Source organism: Camelina sativa, chromosome 3, assembly GCF_030686135.1.
Source record: "Camelina sativa cultivar CO46 ecotype springtype chromosome 3, ASM3068613v1".
NCBI classification, from domain to species: domain Eukaryota; kingdom Viridiplantae; phylum Streptophyta; class Magnoliopsida; order Brassicales; family Brassicaceae; genus Camelina; species Camelina sativa.
In genome coordinates, this window is record NC_141882.1 from 9,299,169 (window position 1) to 9,326,381 (window position 27,213).

At 32.1% G+C, this 27,213-nt stretch overlaps 3 protein-coding genes and 1 pseudogene across 6 annotated transcripts; all 4 read right to left on the reverse strand.

The window, feature by feature from the left end:
- Nucleotides 1-77: 77 nt before the first annotated feature.
- Nucleotides 78-3,494, reverse strand: LOC104776367 (O-fucosyltransferase 7-like). Of its 3 annotated transcripts, none has more exons than XM_010500412.2 (12): nucleotides 3,108-3,494; nucleotides 2,885-2,989; nucleotides 2,666-2,764; nucleotides 2,211-2,310; nucleotides 2,046-2,113; nucleotides 1,874-1,962; nucleotides 1,463-1,772; nucleotides 1,225-1,358; nucleotides 927-1,140; nucleotides 637-821; nucleotides 463-558; nucleotides 78-394 (listed from the first exon to the last, which is right to left on the reverse strand). In XM_010500412.2, the coding sequence occupies exons 1-12, from the start codon at nucleotides 3,267-3,269 to the stop codon at nucleotides 271-273; spliced, it is 1,686 nt and encodes a 561-aa protein (XP_010498714.2). In that variant the 5' UTR covers nucleotides 3,270-3,494; the 3' UTR covers nucleotides 78-270. The 3 variants fall into 3 exon arrangements, with proteins under 3 accessions (XP_010498714.2, XP_087357709.1, XP_087357713.1); XM_087501583.1 differs by having other exon boundaries at nucleotides 2,885-2,993; nucleotides 3,108-3,357; XM_087501587.1 differs by lacking the exons at nucleotides 2,885-2,989; nucleotides 3,108-3,494 and having other exon boundaries at nucleotides 2,211-2,319.
- Nucleotides 3,495-5,722: 2,228 nt separating this feature from the next.
- LOC104776370 (protein SALT UP-REGULATED GENE B-like) lies at nucleotides 5,723-6,387 on the reverse strand. The gene has a single exon (XM_010500417.3). The coding sequence runs from the start codon at nucleotides 6,369-6,371 to the stop codon at nucleotides 5,850-5,852; it is 522 nt and encodes a 173-aa protein (XP_010498719.1). The 5' UTR covers nucleotides 6,372-6,387; the 3' UTR covers nucleotides 5,723-5,849.
- An 820-nt stretch (nucleotides 6,388-7,207) lies between these two features.
- Nucleotides 7,208-8,251, reverse strand: LOC104776369 (blue copper protein). The gene is made up of 2 exons (XM_010500414.3): nucleotides 8,006-8,251; nucleotides 7,208-7,688 (listed from the first exon to the last, which is right to left on the reverse strand). Exons 1-2 carry the CDS (start codon nucleotides 8,157-8,159, stop codon nucleotides 7,300-7,302), a joined length of 543 nt encoding a protein of 180 aa, XP_010498716.1. The 5' UTR covers nucleotides 8,160-8,251; the 3' UTR covers nucleotides 7,208-7,299.
- Nucleotides 8,252-11,174: 2,923 nt separating this feature from the next.
- Nucleotides 11,175-13,579, reverse strand: LOC104776371 (transcription factor bHLH94-like; annotated as a pseudogene). Its single transcript, XR_015590825.1, has 3 exons — nucleotides 12,999-13,579; nucleotides 12,009-12,395; nucleotides 11,175-11,396 (listed from the first exon to the last, which is right to left on the reverse strand). The product of XR_015590825.1 is annotated as a transcription factor bHLH94-like (transcript).
- Nucleotides 13,580-27,213: the final 13,634 nt, after the last annotated feature.

The following is a 27,213-nucleotide window of genomic DNA, read 5'->3' on the forward strand; positions in this document are numbered from 1 at the left end:
AAAAGCTAAGTATTATCAAAGAATCTCAAATCACCAAACTGTTTCATCATAGAATTTAATAGATTCATATTTTCACGTTTTCAGAAAAAAATTGGTTTCTTTATATCACTAATCACCAAACTGTTAGATCACATAACAAGTAGTTCATCAACCAGACGTAGCTAATTCACTATAATGCTATAACCTATATATAGTATGCCTAATAACTATCAAAATATGAAACTTTATCACCAATGCTAAAAAGCATGCAAAATCCTAGCGTCATGTCCATTAATGGATTTTCTGGCAGAGACAGTCCGGTAATGGATTTTCATAGAAGGATTCCTCAGAACGGTGTCTCTCCAAACCTTTTGTTCCCGAAACTGGCCCTTTTCGCCTCCTTGGTGATCCTTGTCTGTATTTAACCACAACAATTAGAGTCACTATTATAAGAACAAGATATAAAGTTTGGTCTTGACTTACCGAGTTTTGTGAATCTCTATAATTCGTTCAAACACTTTGAGGTTATCTTTTTCAGCTCCCTTTCCAATTTTGTCTATCAACCTCACAATGCCTTTCCTGTGCTCGCAAATATCAACAAAATGTAAGCAACCAAAATTCCATGACTTAAAAACCAAAACAAAACACTATTTTCACCTCTCCGGAGAGATAGTTTTCCGGTGACCAAGATAGCGGCGATGCCCTTCAACAGCTCTCGCCATGTTTCCGCTATATGACGGAATAAAAACATCGCTTTCGACGGAAACAATATAGTCAAGTGCAGCCATTTGAGTTGAGTGGTTCATAAAAGGCTTAAGCTCTTCTCTTGTTGCCAATTTTTCCTATCATTACCAAAATAAAAGTCTTCAGTATTTTTATTCAGTCCCATTAGTAACTACTAACTACTGATCATTATAACCAAAAGGCTTGATACTTTGTAACAATACCTTACTCATTAACATGGAGAAACGAGAGCGTAAATCAGCTAACCGAGACTCACCACCGTAAATCTCACCAGCAGCTATATATATTGGTGTGTTTGATGAATATCCAAGAGCTGTTAGAAAAATTCCAACTTCTTTTGGAGTCAATGGGCAATACCCTTTGAGCCTTTGTACTCTTCCATCAATGTCTTTCACTTTCCAGTACGCTGTATTCTTCCTAAACACGTAATCTTATTATTCAAATATATAGCAACCCGCCAGCAAAACACAGAAAAGAAAACTATAGTTTGTTTTGGTTAACCTTATCTTCCTAAGCTCAGCAGCTTCATGAGCGGATAAACCGTGGTTGCAGCCGCTGAAAGCTAACATATCTTTCTCGAATCTCAAATGCAACGCGACGTATAGACCATAAGACCTCATCCTATCAACCAAAAGCTGCAACATTTATCATTAAAAAAAAAATTAGTAACAAAATGTATAATGTTAGAGAGGAAGATAATGTCATATGAGATGGTTATAGGTAGAATCAACAGTTTTACCTGTCCCATTGATTTGATTTTAGTAGAGAAACGTAGAGCCTCGTAGCAAGAACGGCAACGCAGCTTCTGGATATCTGGTGGTAGATTGTTGTTTGCTAGACGAGAATCGGATTTAGCGGCTCGGATAACCTTGTATTCATCCCACATGCTAGCTATCTCATTTTTGTAGTAACTCAATCCTGAGTAGCTTTTGAAATGCTTAACCACCTTTGTGAGTCCATCAATACCTTTTGGAAGCTTCTTGATGACTTTTACATCTTTAGATAGAGCATTGATGAAGTGATCTTCATCAAACACATCCGAGAATTTGCTATTTTGATTCGGACCAATCCAAAAAGCAGAACAAAAACAGGTGAAAACAGGATATAGAAAATATGCTAAGACAAGAAGAAGAAGTAACATGGAGCTCACCTAGTATCCTGCCAGAAAGATCGTTTATCGAGCTCTGGGACTACAAGTGTCGCATTTATAATACGGGCTATAGCTACCATGTCACATATCTGGAAAAAGAATGATTCAACCACAAGTGTTTCATACTTAGGAGTGCAAAGAAACATAAAGTGTAGTATAACTACATACTTACCCCAGCACGCATCTGGTTAAGACCGCCATTCGTGTGAACAAGAAGATAGCCTCTAGATTCCAATTGAGCTGGCGAACCAGATAAACCCGAGGATCATGAGTCAAACTAACAACACAAGACTACAAAAAGAAACCAAACCAGACATGCATTTTTAAGTTTGCTCACATGTGTAACTAGGAGTGGTGTTGACACAAGGGACAAAATTGCGGTTGTGTGGAGGTTTCCAAAGCATGTCGAAATCCGGTATCTCGCTTGTAATGTTCAACTGTCAAATCTAAATGAGTGAAAAACACGAAAGAGGCATGATCCTTCTAATCAAAGCAATCGAAAATTTTCTTCTAGTGTTCTTACGTTAGCACATCCTTGCAATCACCAAACATAGTATTCACTCTGGAAACGTGCTCTACGACTAAAACAAACATTTGTATATATACTTATAGGCATTGTCTTCTCTGCTTCTACTCTTTTTCAAGAAACAATCCCATCATCACAAGATATTTTGCTTTTCTCAATTACTACTAAATTAGCCACTGATGATTTTACTTACAAGCAACTAATTTTAGGCATTCGATAAGTAGCACCAAGAATCAAAATGTGAAAAAAAAAAAAAAAATTCAAACCTTGGAATAAGAAGAAGGGCTTGTCAAGATAAGAGGAGGAATTAGCTTGGTGTTGTTGATGAGTTCCGATGTTATACTCTGATACTCAACCTCATTGTTCTGAATTTTGAAATAAGAATCAGCCATACGTTAAAAAGAAACCATACTGATAGCCAAAGTTCAAAACTTACTTTACTAACTCCAAACAAGAAAATCTCAAGAACAACATAAAAATTGAACCTTTGATTTGGTGATAAGAGTTGCTTCGTTCGATTCAAGATGAGATAGGTTCCTCGATAAACTCTGTTCTGTGATAGATTTGTTGTAATCGATGATATCTCCTCGCTGTCTAACAAAGAATCAAATCAAGAAACTATCCAATCTCAGAAACAGAGTTAATAACACTGATGTACCCCAAAACAACGACGACCAAAATAAAATAAAGATGGTTTTGGTTACGGACGCGAGTGTTGTGGTGGCTATGGTGGAACCTTGGGAGTCTATTCAAAGGAGCAACGTAATAGTGTACGGTGAGAAAGCCAAGTAACGTCATTGCGCATATGGCGCATATTAGAACCCTCCGTATCACAACCGCCACCACAACCGTCTTCCTCCGGCGTCGCATTCTGTTAGAACGATCCAAACGACTACATTCAAGAAAACAAACCGGTCTTCAAAGAAAAGATTCAAGAAAAAAACGGATCTTGATCTTCATTGTTTTTGTTTTGTTTTGTTTGGTTTTGTGAGTAAATGAACTTTCTATTTGTGGAAGTAGAGAGAGAGATGTATTAGCCGCAAAAGGGAAGTAAGAGTGGTCTAATGCACAAAACTCGACGATCTTTTATTTTTCAAATTTTGGTTGGTTCTTTTGTGTTCTATTTTAAGAGTTGAGAAGGGTCACGTGACGTTTGACCTGATCTTAGAGAAGGAAACGTTATTTGTTATTCTGCCGTGGAGACGATTTCTAATTTTGTCAATGGGGACAAAGTCGTAACCTACGAATCTCAATTTATTGCGATCAACAAGATTTAATCCACATCGTGGATCCATCTCAGTAACACTAAGCATTGGATCCTAAAAACACGTAAATATATATATATATATATATATATATATATTGTAAGAGTGATTCCAGAGTTGTATTTTACTGAGACAAATCAAATAACATGTATTCTAATGTTTAAAATAGTAACGATAGCAATTTCAACGGATTAATCTGTCTGTATACTCAATTATTTTATTTTTAGACTACACACTGGATTTATGTGAGAAAATTCCATAAAGATATACCAACTATAGTATCTATAACAAATAATTTAGTGTATTTTTATGAAATTTTTCCTGATACAAATATTTATATACTAAGTGATGACTCATATACCACTTTTTAACTTTTTCATGTTTTTAAAACATGATTTTATTATCCTTTCACCATCAAACATTAATCAAAAAGACAAAACTTTACGTTTTTTTTTTTTCGAAAGTGATTCCGCAATTCACTATTTATTTTTGAAACGGAGTGCTGTTTATGTCAGCAATTGGAATGAAACTTATTAGCTACATTAATCCATGAAATACGAATGATAGCTAATTCTCTCTTAAGGCAAGCCATAAATCAGCTGAAAATTGAATTGGGTTTAAATGGCAAGCATTATAGGAATTAGAGAAATAAAGATGAACATGATGGAAGAAGATGCTAGGAAAAGAATTTTCTTCACTCATTCTTCTTAAATTTCTGTGAACAAGTTCATTATTTTCATATGGGATAAAAGGTCTCCGGTGGGTTTTCATATTTTCCCGGAGATATTTTGGGTCACATAAGAAGACCACATTCATACTCCCACGATAGGAGTTCTACCCATATAATCCGGGAAGTCCCCAATATCTATGGGTTCATGTTTTTAATTTTTTAATTTACTTGTTTTCAAAATAAATTGGATATTCGCTAGGATTGACAAAAGTTGAATAACCTCGTGTAGTTTAATTCTTCCATGACATTCGAATCCAATGTAATATGGTCTTCGACCGTTGATAATATCGGTATATTATATCTTATAATTTGGTTTTCATATAATTTATATGTTAAAGAAATCGATAATGATAACAATAACATATAAAATCATCAACTAGGTAAAATCTCATGAACAATGTCATGTTTAAAAAATGGACGATATGCAAGAAATATCAACTAAACAAAACATGCGTTACATAACTTACAAAATAGCCAATAAGGTCCATTTTGTATCGACATGGTACGGACTACGGAGAAAACTAGAAGAATCATATAACACGTCACGTGGGTAAGAACAAACAGTCACAGAAAGAGAGAATGTACGTTCGTGGAAAGTGTGGCTGAGTCATCAGATCACTTGCTCAGAGACATGAACTGGCCACTTCAGTTGTATGTCTGTGTACAACCCACTAACTCGGTCTTTTAACATTTAGCCACCACAATGCATGAATCAAATCTCTTGTTGCATTATTAATTTAAAACATTAAAACAGTAGTTATTATTAATACTCCCATGGTCAACGTAACAGACAGGTTTTAAGGTAAGATTAGTGAATTGTGATCCAGCAAATTCAAATGTTTGTGTAAGAATAGTAATTTTCCAAGTTCCAAGTAAATTACAAATACTCTTTTAGGTTTCTTGGATACTACAAATATGAAAAAGTTACATGGTTCCGCTTGTGCGGATTATATGAATGGAATTAGTACCGTTTAAAGTAATTTAATTGCATTTATGTAAGTATTATGGTAAGCTACTTATTAAAATTAGACCAGCTGTAATACCAAACCTGAATGAATGAGCACGACACGTCTTTGTCCTCTAACCGTACATTAATTGTACCTGCCAGATGTGTAATGTCTTGTGCTAGCTAACCAATCACAGCCTTCGTCTGCATTCTCTGGTTTTTTTTTTCTTAGTTCTCACATTTTATTCATATCAAATTACGAAAGCACACCGTAAATAAATCTCATTCTCCGGTGAAATTGAAGAGATTTTTTAAAAAATCTTTCTAGTATGTAAATAAACTTTTTAAGTAATCGTAACTTATTGATTGGATCATCTTGTAATTTTCTTTTAAAAAAGTGATTACTTTTTACTCTGTATTCTTTTTGTCAAGATTTTTCACTCTATTTTTAAGGGTGAAGAAACAGAGAAGAACAAATTAATATATTAAACCAAAAATGTGGTAAATAATTACAGAAATAATCTAGAGAGGAAGCTTTGTTTCTTGACAGGCTTCTTCTTCTTCTTCTTATTAACAACGATCTCACTATATCTATGTTGCAAAGGAGATCGACAAGAAGAGACAGAAGAGTAATAAGAAGAGATAACCGTCGCAGAATAATCTGATTCTGAGTCTGAAGAAGCAGAGGAGCAAGAAGACACCGTCTTAGCTAAAGAAGATGCGCTCATGCTTGAACTATAGTCATGGAAATCGCTAGACAACTTGGAGAGACTCTCGTGGAGACAAAGGGAACAGATTCCAGGAGATTGTCTGTGCTTCGGATGTTTCTTGCATGAGTAAACGTAGTCTGAAGATGAATCTGATCTCTGCTTCACCGTATGATTCTTTGGTTTTGAGTCTGTTGTTCTCATTGATCTTCTGTTTCTGCTACTGATGAGGAAAACGTTTGCCATTGTTGAAGTTGTGGTGACCTGATTTGGTTTTTCTTTTTCTTTCCTTCTTGCCGTTTCGTGTGAGTTTATAGTGTTCATTTATAGGTGCTTGCTTCGCTGGTTATGATCTTTATTTGGTGTTTCCGAGATATTTCTTTACTTATTTTTTCATAAAAGCCAAAACAAAAATAATAAGAGGCCACGTTGGTTCATATTTATATTATTTTATTTTCATAGATAAAATATTCATTCGACGTAGTTTTAGAAAAAAAGACAATTAAATGGAAAGAAAAGGAAAATGTTAGGTCACTCTTACAAAATGTCGACCAAAGTGGTTATCAAAATATAATATCGACAAAAAGTACATAATGTTTATGTTCTCAGACCAATCATATAAGTAGATAGACACACAGTACAGTGTGCTTGTTATTATTAACTTGATAACGTTAAAAAAACAAAAACAAAATTTGTAATGAATCGAATTCCAAATAAGTTCGGTATTCAAAGAATTGAGTTTTTTTTTTAATACAGTTTAACACGTATACGTTTGCCAAAATAAACTCATGGTTGAAATCCTCAAATCGGATTTGAACTCTGATCCAAACTTATATTACTCCACTCGAAATAAACAATCAATATATTATATCCCACTCGAAATCTCCGTCAATTGATCACCACACATCCATTTGGTAAAAACAAAAAATATTAGTGTGTTGTTACGTCGGTTCGAGGAGAGATCTGGAGTGGTTATAATGTTTCATTAAAATGGACGGCTTAGATGTGCGAGAGATCTTGTGGGCTCCGACTAATTTGGTACCAGACGGTAGATGTGATGCTTTACGCGTATCATACTCTATTACTCTCCTCATACTCTCATAGTACAACGCGTGTTATACTCTATTACTCTCCTCATACAGACACATGTCAATCGTTCATTTTGCTCGGTTCAAATTTTAGTATTGTTTTTGTTTGTTTGAAAAGATTACTAACATCCGTACACATACAACAGAGTTTCACTTTCAACTAATTAAGGCAAAGCCAAAGCATAAAAAACAACGGCCCAAGTTGCAACCAAAGCCCCTAATGGAGAGGACACGGCCCAACCTGCACAAGGATTAGCCTGAGTAGTCGTGGGGTTGTAACCACCACCTCCGGTGAAAGAGGTTGGTGTGGGGGTTGGTGTGGTGGTGCCACCGCCTACACCGTTTGACGTGGTCGATGCCACGGTGATTGCTAGCTTCATACCGCCCGTGCAATGGCCGGGGATTCCACAGATGAAGTAGCGAGGACCAGTGGTCGTGAGAGATATGGTCGTGGTTCCACTGCTGTCAGATGTAATGGAGTTCCCTAAAGTGCAACTCTTGTAGTCATTCTCGCTCACTTCATCCACAGTGTGACCCGCACCGTAGGTAAACACTGAGTAAAACCATTGTGTAACAATATTAATGCTATCGTTTTGTTAGATTTTTCGTTTCACATTATCATTCTATGCAAACAATAATGTCAATCATCATTCTATGCAAAATATAATCTCATCGAAATCATTTTATCATGTCATTAATATTAGGCTGAATTAGGGTTTTTATCTTGGCCTTTCTTTTTGTCGCAACTAAATAAATATATGTGTGCATAGAAGAGGTAATTTATATATGATTCATATTTTTTGTCCAAAAAAAAAGAGAGTCATATTATATATATATAATTCTCGAGAGAGTTAAGAGATGATGAATCACCGATGGTATCGCCGACAGCGAAGCTCTTCCCGGTGGTGAGAGGAGTATAGTCAGTGCCAAGGGACCAATTCACGGTAAGAGTGGTGGATGAGGCAGGTGCCACCATATAAAAGAACAGGCCTAGGAGGGCAAGGCAACCAAGAAGTGTGCTCATATTGTTTTCTACCCTTTGTTTATAAATATAAGAGAATACTATTTTATGACAATTTCTTGGGACTTTTATACATGTTTGGTAGGGTGTGTGTTTTGTTGGAGTTTAATTTAGTCGACTTATAAAGGGATTAAACTCATGATTAAGGTTTGGACTTCCGGATATTCTCGAAAAACGCTTTTGCAATATATAAAATATATATTATTTCATAAAACTTTTTTTATCGACCATATTTTTACACACACTTACACCAACGCCCAAATAAAAAATCTACGTACATATATGATATATATTCTAATTAATTTTAACTTTTAACTCGGGAAATTTAAAAGAAATCTGAATGGCATCAGAGATTTTTTAAAACAATTTCAGGTGTTTATTATCTGAAAAATATAGTTCTTAAAAATTTTAGAAAATACCATTTTTTTTTTAGTTGATAGTATCGTAGGACTTAGGAAGGCATTTTTCAAAATTTTATAGCTTGTTTATAGACTAAAAAAAATTCAGAATTCCTTCAAATTAAGTAATTAACCTCAAGATAATTCTTATTTTTTGTCTTTAACAATGGTTCTTAGTTTATACAGTAGTTTTTACTTTCGGTTTAATAGGAAAAGAAAAAAAAACGAAAAAATTGGTAGATCATAAGAGAGAACTCATGGGATAGCGTCACAGCTTCACAATGATTATATGTATAGACTACATCAAAAAGCAGGTGGAACTTCCGTTCCAAACAATAAGCCAAGCGAATTACATATCTGTGTATAATGGCCCAATCATTATTAGCTAGACTATGGTCTTTTGTGACTTATATAACTCTCTTTTTTTTTTGTCAAATTTTTTTTATTTGATTAAACTAACAAATGCATGATTTATCGATAAGGAATGAAGAGACATGCTTCAGGCTTACTCAACCTACAATCTAAGCTAATCAAAAGTTCTATATGTGATAAGTAGTCTTCAGAAAACATATGATCGAGACACCACAACTGATGATGTGTATATATATTATGGATGGATCCATATTCACAAATATGTTTTCTAACTAAAAAACTATTGTAGATACTATATTTTAGGGATACTTTTACCGCTATAAATGAAAATACGATTAACAATTCGACATGAGTAGAATATAAAAACAGAAATTTTAGGTGTTTTTGAACATAATCAAAGACATGATACAGCATTACAGCTGGTGCAACCCAACCTCGGAATCCAGCAAGGTAACAAACTTGTATCAAGTTAAATTATATATATACAATGGAAAGAGTGATGAATGCTTAATGCGTGGTTCCATACGCTAACCAAATAATTTGGAACAAGATATTTAGACTCATTAAAGCGAATCATGACGCAAGCCGTTGAGAAGATATCAAAGAAACCATATATGTATGTATATATATATATGTTGATTTCCAATTAACTTCCTATTATTTTTCTTCCCAAGTTTTTATTATTAATTATAACATATTTCGAAATTCCTCTTCACCATTACTTTTCCTAAAAAGACTAATGCAATCAGCTAGAGTTGAATTTCTCAAATTTAAATACTTTCGACATCTTAAAATTTGTCCATATTATGATTTTATGGACTTTTTCCATGCCCATTTTGTGTTTCAAGTGATAGTGGATGATTTCGTTCAAAAAAAAAAAAAAATGATGGTGGATGAATGCAGCTAGAAATACAATAAACAAAAGAAATCTAAATACCTTTAACAAAAAGATGAAGAGAAAGCTGCAAGATAGTGTGAATCTAAGCTCAAAACATAAAAAAGCTGCTGAAGAGAACAGTCGGCTATATTTGAGGTGTTTTCTTATTCAGATATAGTGAAAAGCTTTTCACACATAAGATGTTTGAATTATATCTATAGGCTAGGTCAAAAACAAAATTCATTATAGGCTTTACTTTTCTACCTTTATTTTTTGTTCTTCTAATAATATGTAGTTCTACTTTCTTTTTTTCTTTTCCTTTTAATCTATTGAGTCTTCATTTCTTTTGATGGGTCTTCATGATAAGACAATGATCATCATCTCTCTTCTACCATGAATCCCACGTACCGCTGATTTTCCGTTCCAATTTAACTTCACAAAAGATTACGGTTTTTTTTTTTTTCTTAACCCTTTTGTTTTACATGATATACATATTATGTAGAAATTATATTTATTTTTACTCTATATAGTACGAACGGAAGACATGATTGTTAGTGAAGTCCTATTGTAGCTATTTTTCAATTTTGATTAATAATTAGTTTTTTTTGGAAGGATCAAATTAATTTCCTCTTCTTTTAGTTTTATCTTTAACGTCTATAAGAAAATTAACTTTTGGTATTTTCTTTGAATTTTTTTTGGTATCATCTTCTTAGCTTAGCTATGTCGTTTATGTTGGATAATTACATATTAGATAAAGCGAACTGGTTGTTTAATGAGGATGATTATCCACTTTAAATCTAAGGTTTAAACTTTGAACTATACAAAACTATGTATATTGAAGAAATTACTTTGAGTTTTGGAGGGTTTTAGTGGGTTTCTAAGTTGTCCAATGTCCATCATATGGTTCATATCTCGAGGTGAATATGGATTTGATTTTTCCACGAATAGTTAGTTATACATGTATGAAATGGTCGGCTAAATGTTTTTTCTATAAAGATGCAACCTATATACTATCAACACAAATAACTTAAATGTTGTCAAAAAACAAACAAACCAAACAACACATAACTTTTTTTTCGGGTTTCTAGATGTATAATTTGTTTTCATTCAAAAAAATTTAGTGATTAAAGGGTTAAAAGGAACCCACAAACTTTAAAAGTTCTAGAAAAAGACGAATTCCTTTTGGAAATAGATCCATAAATTAATCATTATACTTTCGATATATATAGATCATTACACACACAACCCTAAAGAGCAAAGAACATTGTGAAGTACATTTGGCGTAGAATACAGCTATTAGCGCCCAATGTCACCTACTTACCGACTTAACCCTTCTTTTTTTTCATCCAACCTTATTGTTTTTTCCAGATATTTATAACAGTTAATTCATTACGGCGACAAAAATGCAACTTACATAAAGAGAAACAGTGACCAAAAAAAAATACACAAATTAGAATATATATTTTTTTTTTAAAACCATAAAAACTAATTAATCTATTTGCTGAATTATGACTCTTCTTGAATCCTCCTTATTGTTTGATTTAAAGCTGTTGCAATATCGTCCACGGTATTCAGTTGGCTTCCTTCTTCAACCTGAACAAACCATTTATTCTTATGAAATATAACTATATATAAAGATTCCTAAAAAAGGTTGAAACGGGGACAAACATAATTTCATTACAAAATATCAATTTGCTTAAAATTGGGCTTATGAATATCTCCTCAACAAGTGGTGGCCTCACTTCGTTGTCCGTACATATTTCATCGACAATTCTATGACCACCAAACATATATCCACAGTAGTATACAACACCACGTATACGATAGATACACGCATATTGGTGTTTTTTTTTTGTAGGTTGGTCCCCTGAATCTTACAGGTACCATTAAGATACGCAATTTTTTGTGTCTAAAATAAAATGATGATTACGAGTTTGACCCACAACTATTGAGGCCCCATGCCCTAAGTGCCCAAACGAAGTAAGCAAAAACAAAGAGAATGATTTTAACTTTTATTCGCAACCTTTTTAAAGCCCAGATACAACGACAACTAGTACTAATCCAATTTTTTCCCCCAACAATAAGAGACAAAAAAATAAATCAACAAAGTGAAACCATATGCACCACACAGTTATTAATCACTTTAATCTCATGATTACCCCAAAAGCAAACAAAGTAATGATGAGAAGTTGAAAATGTACGTACCTTGACGCTGATGGAGTAGAGAATGGAGTTCTGGTGAGTGGTGACATTAAGATGAAGAAGAGTGAACCTTAAGCTTTGTAAAGAAGCTACGAGTTTGATAAGCTGCTTTGGTTTCTTCTTGGCCAATATCTTGATGTTCGCGTGGCTTTCTGCCACCGTCACTTCTATCTCCGCCGATGAAGATGAGCTTTCCGGTACTTCTGATGACTTTGTAGAGAATTGAGGGAAGCTGAAAAAATCTGAGAAGGGACCCGCCAGCGAGCTAGTGCTAGTCTTGGCTCCTTCTACATCATGGGTCGTGGTTCTCTTAGGCACCATAGATTGTAAGATATGCTCTAGCTCTTTCACGTAGTTTATAGCTCCTCCTACTATCGACGCCTGATCTCCCTTTACCACCAAAAACCCGTTCAAATCAGATGCATATGTGTGTAGTTCATAAGAGATTGAAAAAAAATCCTTGGATATGTACGTATACACACGTATTGCGCAAATCTTTTATTTTGGCTTTTTGACCCCATATTGTAGGGTGGATCTCGGAAGATATGAAAGATCTCTAGTTGCATACAAGTTGATTCTTAAGAAATTATATTTAAAAACATCCTAATATTTTCTTAATCATATTGATTCTAGTTTTTGGTGTCACAGAATTATTTATATTAAAAATATTTAAAATATGTAGCAGAAAAGTTTAGTATGTAATATATAAACGCAGCACCTCTTGCATATAAGTTTACGGTTGATTTTCTTGTTGATGAATTGTATAAAAACATCAATATATTCTCAATCATCCTCATGGTATTCCGTTTTGTTAGTATATCTAAAGAATGACTTTTAGTTTATTAAGTTTAAAGAAGCCTGAAACACGCAAAACTGTGTACAAAAACACAAACATTTGAAATATCAATTACATAAGAAAAAGACCCTGAATAAATGATATATATACTTATATAGCATGCACATGAGGAATTAAAGACTGAATTAGTAACTTACCCTTTGAGCATACGACGACGGCATTAAAGAACGGAGCACGGCGAGGTACTCGTTCATCTGTTTCCGACGATTTCTCTCGACGGCGATATGAGTCATTCTCTGGTTCTCGATCTCTTCCTTGTTCTTGCTGTTTCTTGTTCTCCTCCTCTTCCTCCGCTGCTGCAGAGGAGGATGATGCTCCACAACATTGGCGGGAAGACCAAGCTCTTCTATCAATGAAGGGATTAATAAAGGGTGTTGTTGATAGCCACTGACGATCTTCGTCTTTACCGTGTTCCACAAAGCTCTGTTCGTGACATGACTTATCAATGTTGTGCTTCGTATCTTGAGCTACTAATTCTTCTTGAGAGTACAAGTCGTGGAACATAAAATCTTTACAGTTGGAGAGGTATCCGAATGGACCTTGCGGGTATACCATAGCCGCTAAGGGCATTTTTAAGCCGGAGACTGATGAAAAGATATATTCAAAATATGGAAGAAAACAAACTGATTTGAGACCGTCAAAAAAAAAAGACAAGGGATTTGAGAAATCGAGAGAGAAAGAGAGAAGGAGAGAAAACAAAATTTAGACAGGAAGTGTTTGTCGCTCTCCTTTTTGTCTCGAGGGGAAAATAAAGGCAAAAAGGGTTAAGCCCACTAAAGGAAACTAACCTTGGTATTAATTATATGAAGATTCTTTTAAAATTCATTTTTACAAAATATTAAACTCCCAAAAACTCACCGGCATGGAGGAAGAGTAGGAGAGTGAATCTTTAACAAAAAAACAAAAAAAGATAGGAGAGTGAAAGAGGAAATATGAAGATCAAACAAAGTGGTGTGTTTATTTATTGGGGGACTCTTCAGAGAAGCTTTTTAAAGCTATAAGGCTAATTGTTATATATATTTTAGAAGCTCAGAATAGTTGACCCAAAATCAAAGCTCCCAAAGAGTACAATTGTAATAATCCCAATATGGAAATAACTTCTTCATACTTAAGTTAGACGTTAAACAAAAAATTCATGAATTGTATCTAGAAAAAAATAAATTTGATTGCTGTCAAAAAGAAAAACTAAATTTGATTATATTGTAATTGTATTACTAAAATTTATTTTGTGGACTATTCCTAAAAAAAAAAAATTAAAAATAAATAATTTATTAAGCAATGGTAAAAGCTGATATAGTGGGAAGTGATTTTTATTGACGTGCATGCGAGTGCAAGTAAAGTGGTGTGGTGGTCATTATAACCAGTTCAAATATTTTCCAAATTTTTCCTAATAGTGACGCCTTTAAATATGGCACTAACATCAATTAAAAAAATCATCGGTTCGTTAGTGTTAATATGTCATGTTGCGGATTAACGATTTCTCCAAAAAGAATCAAGACGTGCTAATCTACTAATTCTTTTTGCATTAAATTTTTTTGGTGATAATTAAAAGGAAAAGAGAAAAAATAAACGGAAATGTTCATTTGAACAATATAAAATTTTCAAAACATTCTATGCTTAATTACCATAGAAAACTATTTGATCTTCATTTGACGAAAATAAAAATTTTGCATTTACATTTTGTAACAATTTTGGGTTTAAAATTCTACTGTTCCAGAAATTACCATAGAATATCTATGCATTTCCATGGAATCAGTTACACTAATCAGCTTGAGTTTATGGTTACTAATTACTATTTAAAGATACGTAGAGAGGTATAGATACATGTATACATACAGAGACAAGTTCGCACGTGGGATAGTAGCAGACCGGTCCACAAGACCAAAATAATCTGTTTGCAGACTTGGGTCGTCAGGTTACACTCAAGATCGATTTTTTTTTTTTTTTAACCCTACACTCAAGATCGATTTATATTGAAACAAAATAACGTATATCTATATTTTTATAATAAAATAAATGTATTTTATATGTAATATATGGCTTAGTATCCGATTAAACTTGAAGTCTTTTTTAAAAATGTTTATCAAAAAATACACACCCTTTTTTTTTGTGCAAATCAGAAAATACACATCCAAAATATATTGGCTGGTGGGGTATCACTTTATGTCAGGTTTAACAAATTTGTTTCGTGCTGTTAAGAAATATTTAAATCGAGATATCCACTTGGTTGGCATGGAAGAAAATGATGGCACTAGTTATGTAATTTAAAATTTTTGTTTTTTTCGTCATCAAAAACAAAAGTTATGTAATTTAAATTAGATGGCATCTTTTTATTATTCTGATCTAATCACTCCGGGAATATGTAATAGTTATAGTCCAACTATAATATGAAAACAAAATTTAAAGAATTAGATAGATGTGACTAGGCTGCGTTGTGTAATCAAATTTGGTCGGACACTTGGGATCTTTAAATCTGAACCAATTTGCCGAAAATATAAATCAAATGTGAACATAAAACCCCAGGACAAAATTTTCATGATAATACAAGAATCTTGTTGGATGCACTTGAAATAAACTAAATTTAAGCTATAGTAATCTTGTCTCGTCTTTGAATCAGTATACCTAATTAACAATTAATTAACTAAATATTTTATTATTGGTTAATTATTATCTTTTTTTTTTGTCAACCGGTTAATTATTATCTAATCATCTGAAATTTGTTCGATCGTCCTCTGTGTTTATTACCTTTTCATCATATTTAACATGTCGATGTTTCCCACGAATGACATTTATTCAGAGTTTTGATTTTGATGTAGACGTTCAAAGATAATCTGTTTTTCTGTTTTCTGAAAACATTAAAAAAAAAAAAAAGGAGATGAGAAACCATGAGCATACGTCCAGAAGAGTCCATGTAACCTCACAATCTTCTATTTTCTTGTCTCTCGATCAAGTACTTTCCCAAGAACACAGCTTACAATTTTCCCATGGGCTTGTTTTCTCATGCATCTTTCGAATAATTTCCCCAATCACTGTTAGCTTTTTCTCCATGTTTGTTTCATTTAATTTGATCAAATCCAAACTGATTATATTAATTACATTCAAGAAAAAAGAAACAAACAAACGTTCCATATTTATATTACATTGTGAACAAAAATAAATTAAATACTTAAGATTTGAATGGTGAAGGCGATGGGGACGGATAAACCATCAGCTGTTTAATCTATTTTAATTTTAGGGAAGACAACAAACTGCTGTAAACTAATTAATTACATATTGTATCGATGATTTGAGTCTAACGTGTAAATTGTTATCTATAATATACATTTTCTAGAATTTGTTTACTTGTATGGTGATTGATTAATATTAGGACTCAGACCCCCGTGATGTCGCGGGGAAACTATTTTAGAAAAGTAAATATATTTTAAATTTAAAACTATACATTATGAAATTATTTGAATATAATAGAATAATTTGAATACATAAACATTAAACATAAACTGTTAGTTAAAACACAACCATCAAAATGAAAACATATCAACAAAAAATATTATGTAGAATAGACATAACTTTGCAAAAAATATTGCTTAAATTATTATAAATATATAAGATATCTTATGAAGAATTATGGTAAAGAGTTACAATTAAAAAAATTATAATGACAAAGGGATCTTAACTAAAAATATTGAATTAATGGTTGTAATGAGTAAATTTAATTTTAATAAATAATTATAATGAAAATTGTATTTAATAATGAGTGGAACAATATCAAAGAAAAATTGAAATTAAAATACACAACTTTCAAAAACATGATAAAATAAATTTAAATATTAAAAAGGTTTTTAACAAAAATTACGATAAATAGACCCAACTGTAAATTCTATATTAAGTTGTATTAATTTTCTCTATTGCTATAATCATTTCTAAAATTTTAGTTAGATTATAGAATAACGTTGAATATGAGATATTAATATTCAATTATTTAGATTCAACATAAAGTGACAAATTTGTTTCAACGAACTTGTTTGTTACTGATGAAGAGAAAAATATAAAGAGAGTTCAGAAGACATGACTATTTAAATAGACACACGTCAATGACATCATACACCTATTAGAACGAAAGTTGTGATGACAAAATATAAATAAAATATAGTGAAAAGACGCAACTCTATAATGAACTGATACAATTGTTTGATTTTAAAAAAAAAAACAAATAAAAACAAAAAATTTACGAGAAGGTACTACGAAAAATCGCAACTGTTTGCAATTGATTATACCTAATAATTCATATAAACTGCTTTCAAATAGAAGGTATCTTTATTACCATATTGAAAATTTCAAATTCAAAAACTCACTATATAATCCATCTAACTGTTGAAAAAAAACATAGGTATTTTTATTAAATTTTTATATTTAAAATTAACTAAAAGTTGTAAATTAACCAAAAATCTTTTGTTAAATCAAGAATTGGAGGAATTTTTTTACTTTTAAAATAATGAATGCTAGAGAATAATAATTTAGAAAGTTGTAAACACTGTTGAGAATAAAAATTTATATTATTTTGTATCATAGGAAAAAAATGAAAACAGTTCAAACAGACAAATATATATAGATTTCAAAAGATACGAACGTTACAATAAACACAACTCTACAATGAACTGTTGTAACTTTTCATAAGTAACCGTTTTAATGAACCATCACAACTTTTTGGAAAATATCCAACAGGTACGATTGAAAAAACATAACTGTTGGTCACATTTATTCGGATTGTTATTATATATAGATTACTTAAACTAATAAAAAAGACGTTAAAATAAAATTAAAAAGTACATTTAAACCATTATTCTCTGATTTATTTATATTGCTATTGCTATACCTTAATCTGTATATGTCTCTTTTATATCATTTTAAGTTTTTTTTTTTAACACCTACATCACTCTAAATTTATGGTAGGAATCCACTTATTTCTTAGATGTTATTGTCTTTTCTTGATTGTTCAATGTATTTCCGGGATCTTTGGTTTAGAAAAATTTTCTCGTCTACGTAATTATTTATGTAGTATAGGTTTATCTATATGCAAGAATACTCTACTAAATGACTGCAACTGTCATTAAGTAATGATTTTAATCGTTTCATTATCTTATACTACGAACTACAAGTTCACATTCAATATAGTTTAATAATTCTTTGATGATATAACAACTAATTTTTGACAGTTGACATAAAACAATTAATTTCGACGGTTGACAAAACAATTATTTTTGACGAAGGACAACCATGTGTCTTCCATACACAAATTAACAAACACTCATACTTGTTTTAGCTTAATAAAACGCTTTTATCACTAAACCCGCAGTCTAGCTACAACTTGAATTCTACTACGATTAGTATAAATGAGTCAAAATGTAAAAAATAAAAAATATAAATAATTAAAGATCTGTATAGAAAAAAGGAAAGAACAAAAAAAAAACAGGGGTAACTGAGAATACAGTAATTTAACTATCGCGCAACAGGTTGCAGGTCTTTCATTGTCGTATGTATTCAAACATACACACTTCTATAGTTCTCATCTCATGTCTATTTATTTACAGAACATAAAATCTGTGATTGTGATTTCATTTATCGGGTAAAGAAAACTCTACGTAATACGTGTTTAATACATAATTCGTGAATCTTGATGCTCTGGCCAAAACTTCGTCGGATTGTGACAACTCTTTTCGTCTTAGTAAAGGATTCATGATTTTTTTATTACTGTTATTGTCAGTATATAAAGACTCTCTTATTTCTTCTCTATTATTGGTTCATGGCATGTTTTTTTTAAGAAATTCGCAAGATCTTATCACTGGTTCTCGGTCACATACTATATAGTATTAAGTATATATATTACTTTTATAATACACACAAGCTTAACTTTATAACTAAGACTTTCAAAAAAACTATTTATAAACAAAAACATCTTTACATACGTATACATTTTTTTTATTGAAATAGGGGACCAAAATCTTTTGCCATAGTTATATTTAGGTATTTAATGAAAACACTAACACATTTTCAACGTTTCAACTTTCAGTCCAAAATTACTGTGTTGGTAGCAACAAGAGAGAACATTCACAAAACACAACAAACAACTACTCCCAACTGCGACTCTTGCTCTCACCAACTCTAAAAAACTTCGGAATAGTTAAATTTTGATATAGTCAAAAACATTGTTCAATACTTTATTCTGGCTTGAATTCTTGAAGTTTCATTTCGCAGTTAATATAATTAGCTAGTAATGACGAGATTAGCCTTTTAACGAGTTTGAAAAATTACAATATAATAAAATAAAAAGGAGTAGTTTACAACTAAACATCCTGATAAAACCAGCCTTGTTCCATGTTTTAAAATAAAATTCCTTAAGTGGTAAAGGAACATTAGCATGTGGTTCGTTTAACCGTAAATCCCGCTGCCTGAAATTCTAGCGGGAGATATATCGTGTACTTTGTCCGGATCAATTCCTTATGAGATTCTCATAATATTAATTTAGTTTAGCTAATAATAACTTTAAACAGATTTATTGTATAAAACTTAGAACAAGATCGTCGGTCACATCTTGTTCTGCTTCTCGGATTGGGCGTGAAGTATAGAATAGATCAATATAAAGCCCACATTCTTTTCGTTTTTTTAAATTATATATATGTTTATTTTTTACGTTATATAATGTTGATTTACAATAGAGGTCACAATCGTATATATGTATATTTCAATGTCTATCTTTAATTCTTCTTGAGCTAAAAAAAAAAAAAAAAAAAAACCGATACTGAATACTAAACCCCTAAACTTTATGTAATGATGGCATGCACTTGTACACCAAACAAATGAAATTTTTTTTTGAACGAAAAAGTACTTCAATTAAAATTAGGGTTGCTTATATAAAAGGAGCCTCTTTTGCCAATCAATCGATCTGTTTGGTGATTCTGGGTACGAAGAATAAAATTAAAATAACAACAGTCAAATTTAGCATATAAAGAAATAACATCGTGGAGAGTCCCATAAAATTCCTTCACATAGAGTTTCTGATTAAGAACTTGGACCAGCATTAACAAGTTGAAAGCTAAAGAAATGTCTTTGATAGAGCTTCTGATTAAGAGCTTCGACCACCAAATGAATAAGAACCATTAATTCAACTGTTTTGACAAACGAAAAAAAAAAAAAAACCATTCAACATTTCAACTGGTTGATGTTAAAAAGAACCACACAACTCATTTTATGGGTCAATATTGTTTTTCTATACCATCTAGGCATCTACAAAAACCATATAAAGGCTTAAGAAAGGTTCTAAAATTTTCAACAACTTTTCAACCTTTTATCCAAAAACATTATTACTAGTATTTTGAGAATCCTTTTAAATTTGGGTGGTGTGGTTTCTAAAATTTTAGCATTTTTGACAAGCAACAAAAATAATAGGTTTAAGAATTTTCTACTTTCGTAACTATTAATGCCAAAAAAAAGGTTAAAATAATGACAAAATTAAGATAATAAAAATTGGTTGGATAAATGACAAAGAGTAAGCTGCGGTTCATGTTAATAGCAGACAAATCTAATTCAATAATTAGGATAATAATGACATTCGTGCCGACCCGATAAAAGATCCTCCAAATATTTTTAACGCGTTTGGAAAGGAGTCTGAATAGGCTTTGTGTATACGCAATTTACTTATTCTGTTTTTCCAGTTCTTCCTATCCAAAACAAGACAATTTTAATCTATTTTCTAATGCGATCGAGAATATAATCATTTTTAAAACATGTATTTAATTATTAAATTAAAGTTTTGATGTAATTGAGTTTCCCGAGAAAACCGGGGATGTTGATACCTAAAATTCTGTGAAATGTTGAAAGTTTGCAGTTGGAGTGACTCGGGGACTTCAAGATTCGCTTCCCAAACATTACTTCTCAGTTTTTACCTTTTTTTTATTACTCTTTCATCTATGATCTATCTGCCTTGTCAGTTGTCACTCCCTACCATCTGACCTAATTACTTTTACCATTGTATAATTGTGACTATACTACATATATTCCGAAACCGTAATCAACATACGAGTCTGAACTTTCTATTAAGATTTTGTGGTATTTCGAATAGCACTAATTTTGAGGACAATGAGACTAACAAATACTACACTACAGTTGTAATATGAACAGTGGAATATGCACATGATAACAAGCCGAAGACTTAAATATAACTATATTTTTTTTTGTGCAAACAAGAACTTTCATTACTTAAAACTTTAAGAGAGAAAAGTTCATACAATCAAAGGTTAAAACATAACAAGAGGGATAAAGATAATGGTTACATGAGTTTTCCAAAGGAGTACAGTTTGAAAAATCTTTTGAGACCATTGTGGAGTCGACCATGAAGAATAACTTCGCGACTTCCTTGATCAGCTTGTGATCATAATCGACATGCGCAAAATATGCGACCAAGCTTTTAGAAGGGTGCTCCATGAGGGAGACAAGGATTAGGGTGCCAGCCAATATGATAAGGATCATAACCAAGAAACCAAGGATCTTCAAACTTGTGGGCTCATAACTCTTGGCATTAGATGAAGCTAACTTCGGGAAACGAAAGTAAAAGGTGCAAAACCGTAACATAGCAGGTGAGTCCTCCTTCTCATGAAGCTAATAGCCATGGAGGTTAAGGAGTTTCACACAAAGCTTGTATTCAGTTTCACCTTGGTAGAGAGGAAACAACCTGAGCTTACATCCTTTTGGCAGCTTGGTACAAATGGTAATGGAGCTCTCAACAAGGGTGTAGTAATATAGATAGGTGTAACATCGTAACATAGTAGGTGAGTCCTCCCTCACATGAAGCCAGTGGCCATGGAGGTTAAAGAATTCCACACAAAATTTGTAGTCGAAATTAGCAAAACATCGGAGAACAAACCCTAGGTTCAAAAGGGAATAAGTGGGATTGGGGGTTTTACAAGTAAGGTTCATGAACGTGATGGTATCATTAGGTGAAACTAGAGACCAGGTTCTAATAAGCAATATTGACCAACAAAGCAACAATGTTTGACTAGAAAACAGTCGACGTCTTCTATCAACTGATTCTAGAAAAAACAAAATTACGCTAAGTTGAGGCAAGGAGAAATTTATAACGGACCTGGATTTTATGGATATTTTATGGACATATGAATTGTGTAGCACCTTAATGGGTTGGTCCAACAGGAAGAGGTTAATGGGCCTAGGCCCACTTGGCAAAAAACAGGGTCCAAACAAAGGACACCCAAGGCAATTAGGTTAGCGCCGCCAAGACTCCTCTTTTCTTTCACCGTCGCATCAGTTCGTCGGAATCTACAGGCCTTCGTCGGAGCAATCGTACGCGGGACTTTCCCCAGTTGGGTCCACCACGAAAAACTGATGAAAGTTCTGGAGGGTTTCACTTGGAGGATAGTTGAGATGGTTCGCAGCGCCGGCGTCGAGGTACGAAGGTAGAACGTTTTAGATGTGGTCGAGAGCTTGCCAGATTCAAAAGATTTGGGTGTGCTACAAGAGTCACTCCCAGTTCCGTCAGAAGAAATCCTGCTGGTAGAAGAAAGCTCCTTTGGGTTCAGGTTGGACAGGGGGAACAAATCCGGGGATGGGATTAGTTGATGGCTAGATCCGATGAGCTTCTCAAAACTCATCTGAGGGATTCCACCGTCGAATAAGGGGACCAAGAGATAGGGTTGAGATGATTGAGTAGACAGCCAAGGCGAAAGTAAAAGAAAGCACAATAGAAGAAGAAAACAAGCGGAAGATTTAAGTTCTCGACGCCGACAATCAGAGACCTTGCCGACGTCGGAGGGAAAGTTCAAAGTAGACGTTTCAATACTCGGGCCTGGGAGAATAATATATCTTGATATTATTTAAATTAAATATAACTATATATGGTATATTAATCACATTCGAGAGCTGACCAAAAAATAATCACATTTAAAGTTTCAAACACATAATTCAATAGGTTGTTCAGCCAAATTTCAAAGCGAAATCACAATCAAAGTTTGAAGCACATTATTCAACTTCTCAAACTTAAGTATTATGTCAGAAAATAAACATTTATATATTTATTTTTCATCCACATGAACAACATTTATATATAAGTTTAGTGCTTTCTTGTTTTTTTTTTTTTTTACATTGTCATAGAGATGTTGTGATGTGATATAACTCAACTGGTCTATTCCGGTGGTTTATATACACAATGGAAAATAATAAATCAAGTGATGAAGTTAATTTGTCAAAAATAGCTTAGCTGTCTCATTGAAAAACAAATGCGTAGGATCAATCTTACGTGCCTCTTATACAAAACAAAGTACGAGATTGGGTCAAGTAGTGAATGATTGAATTCTATTTATTCTATTCAAATAGCTAGGCTTTCAACACTATACACATCCTCACTCTATATATACATTTTTTTTTATCGGAATGATACATCATTTTATTAGAAACAAAACAAAGGAAATGGCACATCTTTAACTATGCAACTAGATTTGTAGGGTTCAATTTCTATAGCTGAACAGCATCCAATAACTCTATATTACAGTTCAGTTACTTTTTTGTGCATATAAAAAGAAGAGTTCAATTATATATGACTATGTGTGCTATTATTATAAAGCGATATCAGTTTCTGGAAAAAAATATCTAAAGCTAGTCTTTTGTAGTTCATTACTTTGAACTATCCTTTAAATTGGTCAATCGGGCCAATGTTCATATGTACTCCAAATAATAGAAATGAAAGTTTAGCATGTTAGATTCCATGTATGATATGATCACCTCTTCAGCAGATTTCAAGTCCCATATGTTTTTAATTTTATTATTTTGTCTTTTTTATTTCTTAGAAAATATTAAAAATGCATCTCCTATTATAATTTTATATTTCTAAATAAAATCAAATTCTTTATGTGAATTTTGTATCTGTATTTTTTTTTTTGTTTTAGGTAAATTTAGTGTTTGTAATTTTTTTAATATTTTCAATGTACTTTACTAGTTAAAATATTTATGAATATATTGAATTTTTTTTTGTGAATATAGATTTTGGATACAAAGTTTCTCGGTATGAATTTTGATGGATTTCGAATCATATATTTTAAAATTACGATTTCTTTAAAATTGGTGCACAGTCATAAATACGATATATATGTTTTTTTTTGTCGGTAAATATGACATATATGTGGATTTTAAAAACAATATACAAAAAACTGAATTTTAAAATAGCATCTATTCATGGTCATAATTTGCTTTCACATATATTTCTTTTGCCTTGAAAATTTCATTCGCCAGTTTAATAATCCACATGATTAGTAAGGTAGCGTAACTAAGGCCCGCATTAAATTATTGGGCTTATTTGGAGATAAATATTTCTTAGCTATTTGGTCTTCTAATGTTTCTAAAGCGGCAAAGCCGTCAAATTGGATTATAGTTTCCTTCCTCACTTCTTCCTTTACTCGACTGGAATCATTTTTCAAAAGATGTTTATCTTTTGATCAAATTCTTTTTGGTGTGAAACATAAGCAACAAATGGAGCAAACAAAACAAACAGAACGAGTTAACATTTTAGAACCACAAGTGAAACAAGCAATATAGAATGAGAAAAGCCAGATTTGAACGGTAACCATACAATACATATACAATAATTATCAAACTTTCAAGTCGATTTGCATACCTATACATAGACTGAACAAATTTTAATCAATTGACCAAATTTTTCATATTTTTCTTTTAAATATATTTTAGTTACAGAATTAACAACAAAAACATGTCCTAAATACACCTAGTCTCATGCCTAACAAAATAATGTTATAAATAACTTTTTTCTGGGATAACTTAAATGTGTCCCGTTTATATATGATCATTTGTATTTTCTATCTTGTAGGAGAAAAAGAACCACATTCAACCAAATATGGTAGATGTAGATTCTGTAAATTGGACCAAATACATGGCCAATAACCTAACTGTTGGCAGTATATTTTGTTCAACATAAAACAATTAGCTAACGAGATCAGAATATGTGGCTCTATATCAATGGTTTTCTAACGCGGAACTATTAAATTTGAATCCATTTCTAACCTATTAAAATTTTTGTGTCATAGATAATTGATTTTATGACATGTTGACGTGTTCGTTTATGCGGAGACTATTAAATTTGAATCCGTTCCTACTCTTTTTAAATTTTTAGGTAGATGATTGGTCTTTTTTTATATGCTGACGATTTCGTTTATTCGCAGAGTATTATTTTTTTTTGAATTTGCTCGTACTTTAATTTTTTTTAGATAAATGATTGAGTTTTTTTTATATGCTGACGCTTTCGTTTATGCAGAAACTATTAAATTTTGAATCTACTTTAATTTTTTTTTTTAGATATATGATTGGTTACTTTCCAACGTTTTGCACTAGTAAAACTCGGTCATATAGCCATAGGAGATTAGTACGAATTGAGTAGTAGCAAAATATATCCACTGTCGGTTACAAATTAGTGACAAAGTTTGAGGTTGAAGATTTTGTAGCAAACATGTAGCTAATCGTAGGTATATAGTAATGAATGGTGACGAAAGGTTTTTGTTGCAAATTTCTTACAAAATTTGTGGCGATCGTTGTTGTAGCTAATGTAAACACAACCGACGTCGTCACAAAATGTAGTTAATAAAAGTGTAACAAAAAGCTAAGGAAAAAACAGTAATAAATAGACATCCTTCTCGTGTAGTAAGCAAGATGGTCTTTGTCGTTATTGGTAGTGATGTAGTGGCGCCTGCATATAAACATGTAGATGTTTGAAACGCTTAAAGCATTTTAATAAAATAACCAGACAGGTGAAGGGAAAAATGTCATTGATAATCTATCATGTTAAAAACACATCCAATTACATAATATTACATAAGTCATTACAAAAAATATGAAAATACTTATAAATTTATATCAGTGATAATCTAACATCATAAGTGTCATCACCAATTACATAATATTACATCAGTCATTACATAAAATATGAAAATACTTATAAACTTATATCATTACACTTTTTTCTTGCCATTGTTAGCAACTAAACGAATGAAATGTTGATGCAAATATTCCACAACCGTTTCTAGATATTTCACCCTGTTCCTTAAGGCAATGACTTCACTATCGCTGCTTCTTTGTGCAGTCTCTTCCTTCCTCATAGTTTCTAGAGAAGTACTGCATATTTTGTCTTCGTCCAATTGAGTGTCATCACCGAAATCCATCTGATCTTTAAGAACAAGAAAGAACATGTTTTAGTCATCTGACTTGATCAAAAGAATGTCATTTTTTTTTTCTTTTTTTTAAGCATGCAGCATTACAAACTATAAATTTCTAACCTGCATTTGCCTTATACCGCTGATATCTATCTTTAACCTGAGCAAATGAATGATAAAGATATTTACTGAATATGTCATTAGTTTAAAAACCCTCATGAAATTGGTGGTGAAAGATTGAAGCTATACCTTTGAAATATGTAATGGGAAGTCTGTATCTTGTGTCGATTCACAGTTGCCCAGAGGAGACAAACCAACTTCATCGCTTGTTTGCAATTCAGAAACATAGCTTGGAAACCAATTCCTTATATGAGGAGGTTCTGTTCATAAAACGGATCAAACCAGAAATCACATTACAAACAAAGGCGGGAATGATCACTACCATAAGTGAAAGGATTCTTACTTGAAAGTGGTGAGAGACTAAGATCCATATCTGCAATCTGCACATACGAACAAAATTATTATCTCTTAAGAAAAAAAGCAAAACGTATATGATGATCTCAAAATTGTCATAAATAGTATGTTATGTTCAGTCGTTTTCAAAAGTGCTTAAATATACTTCTGAAATTTTAGTGTTAGAAAGTTTTCAAAAATATTATACCCGATGATTTTGATCGTTTTTTATGGCGAATGTTTAGGGGGGTGTATTCAACTTGGCATTTTAAGTGATTTCTGTGAAATTTACAAATTCTATGTTATTCAATCATGAATTTTAAAAAGTCTATTAAAATCCATTGTTATTGAACTGATGATTTAAAAATCTACTTTAAAATCCATTCAAATCCACTGTTATTGAACTGATGATTTAACAATCTACTTTAAAATCCACTTTTATTCAAAACAGTTTTGTGGATTAGGATTTTAATAATTTTTAGGATTCTGGAGGATTTGTTTAGTTAAAAATACGGAAATCCAAATCTCATGGTTTTAGGTGGGATTTGAAAGAATTTTACAGAAATCATATGAATTTCCCTAAAATTTATCAAAATTCTAAATTTACTAAATCCCATCAAATTTTCCAAAATCATGGTTTGAATACACCCCCCTTAGTTTCTTTTTAATGAGTTATTTT

Bases quoted from the DNA above. Each gene is read 5' to 3' on its own strand.
- LOC104776369 (XM_010500414.3), bottom strand. From the start codon at position 8,159: ATGAGCACACTTCTTGGTTGCCTTGCCCTCCTAGGCCTGTTCTTTTAT. The intron at 7,689-8,005 runs GTGATTCATCAT...GGTTTTACTCAG, and splicing joins CGCTGTCGGCGATACCATCG to TGTTTACCTACGGTGCGGGT.
- LOC104776367 (XM_010500412.2), bottom strand. From the start codon at position 3,269: ATGCGACGCCGGAGGAAGACGGTTGTGGTGGCGGTTGTGATACGGAGG. The intron at 2,311-2,665 runs GTTTGAATTTTT...TAGATTTGACAG, and splicing joins GCCCTTCTTCTTATTCCAAG to TTGAACATTACAAGCGAGAT. The intron at 2,114-2,210 runs GTGAGCAAACTT...CTGGTTCGCCAG, and splicing joins CACCACTCCTAGTTACACAT to CTCAATTGGAATCTAGAGGC.
- LOC104776370 (XM_010500417.3), bottom strand. From the start codon at position 6,371: ATGAACACTATAAACTCACACGAAACGGCAAGAAGGAAAGAAAAAGAA.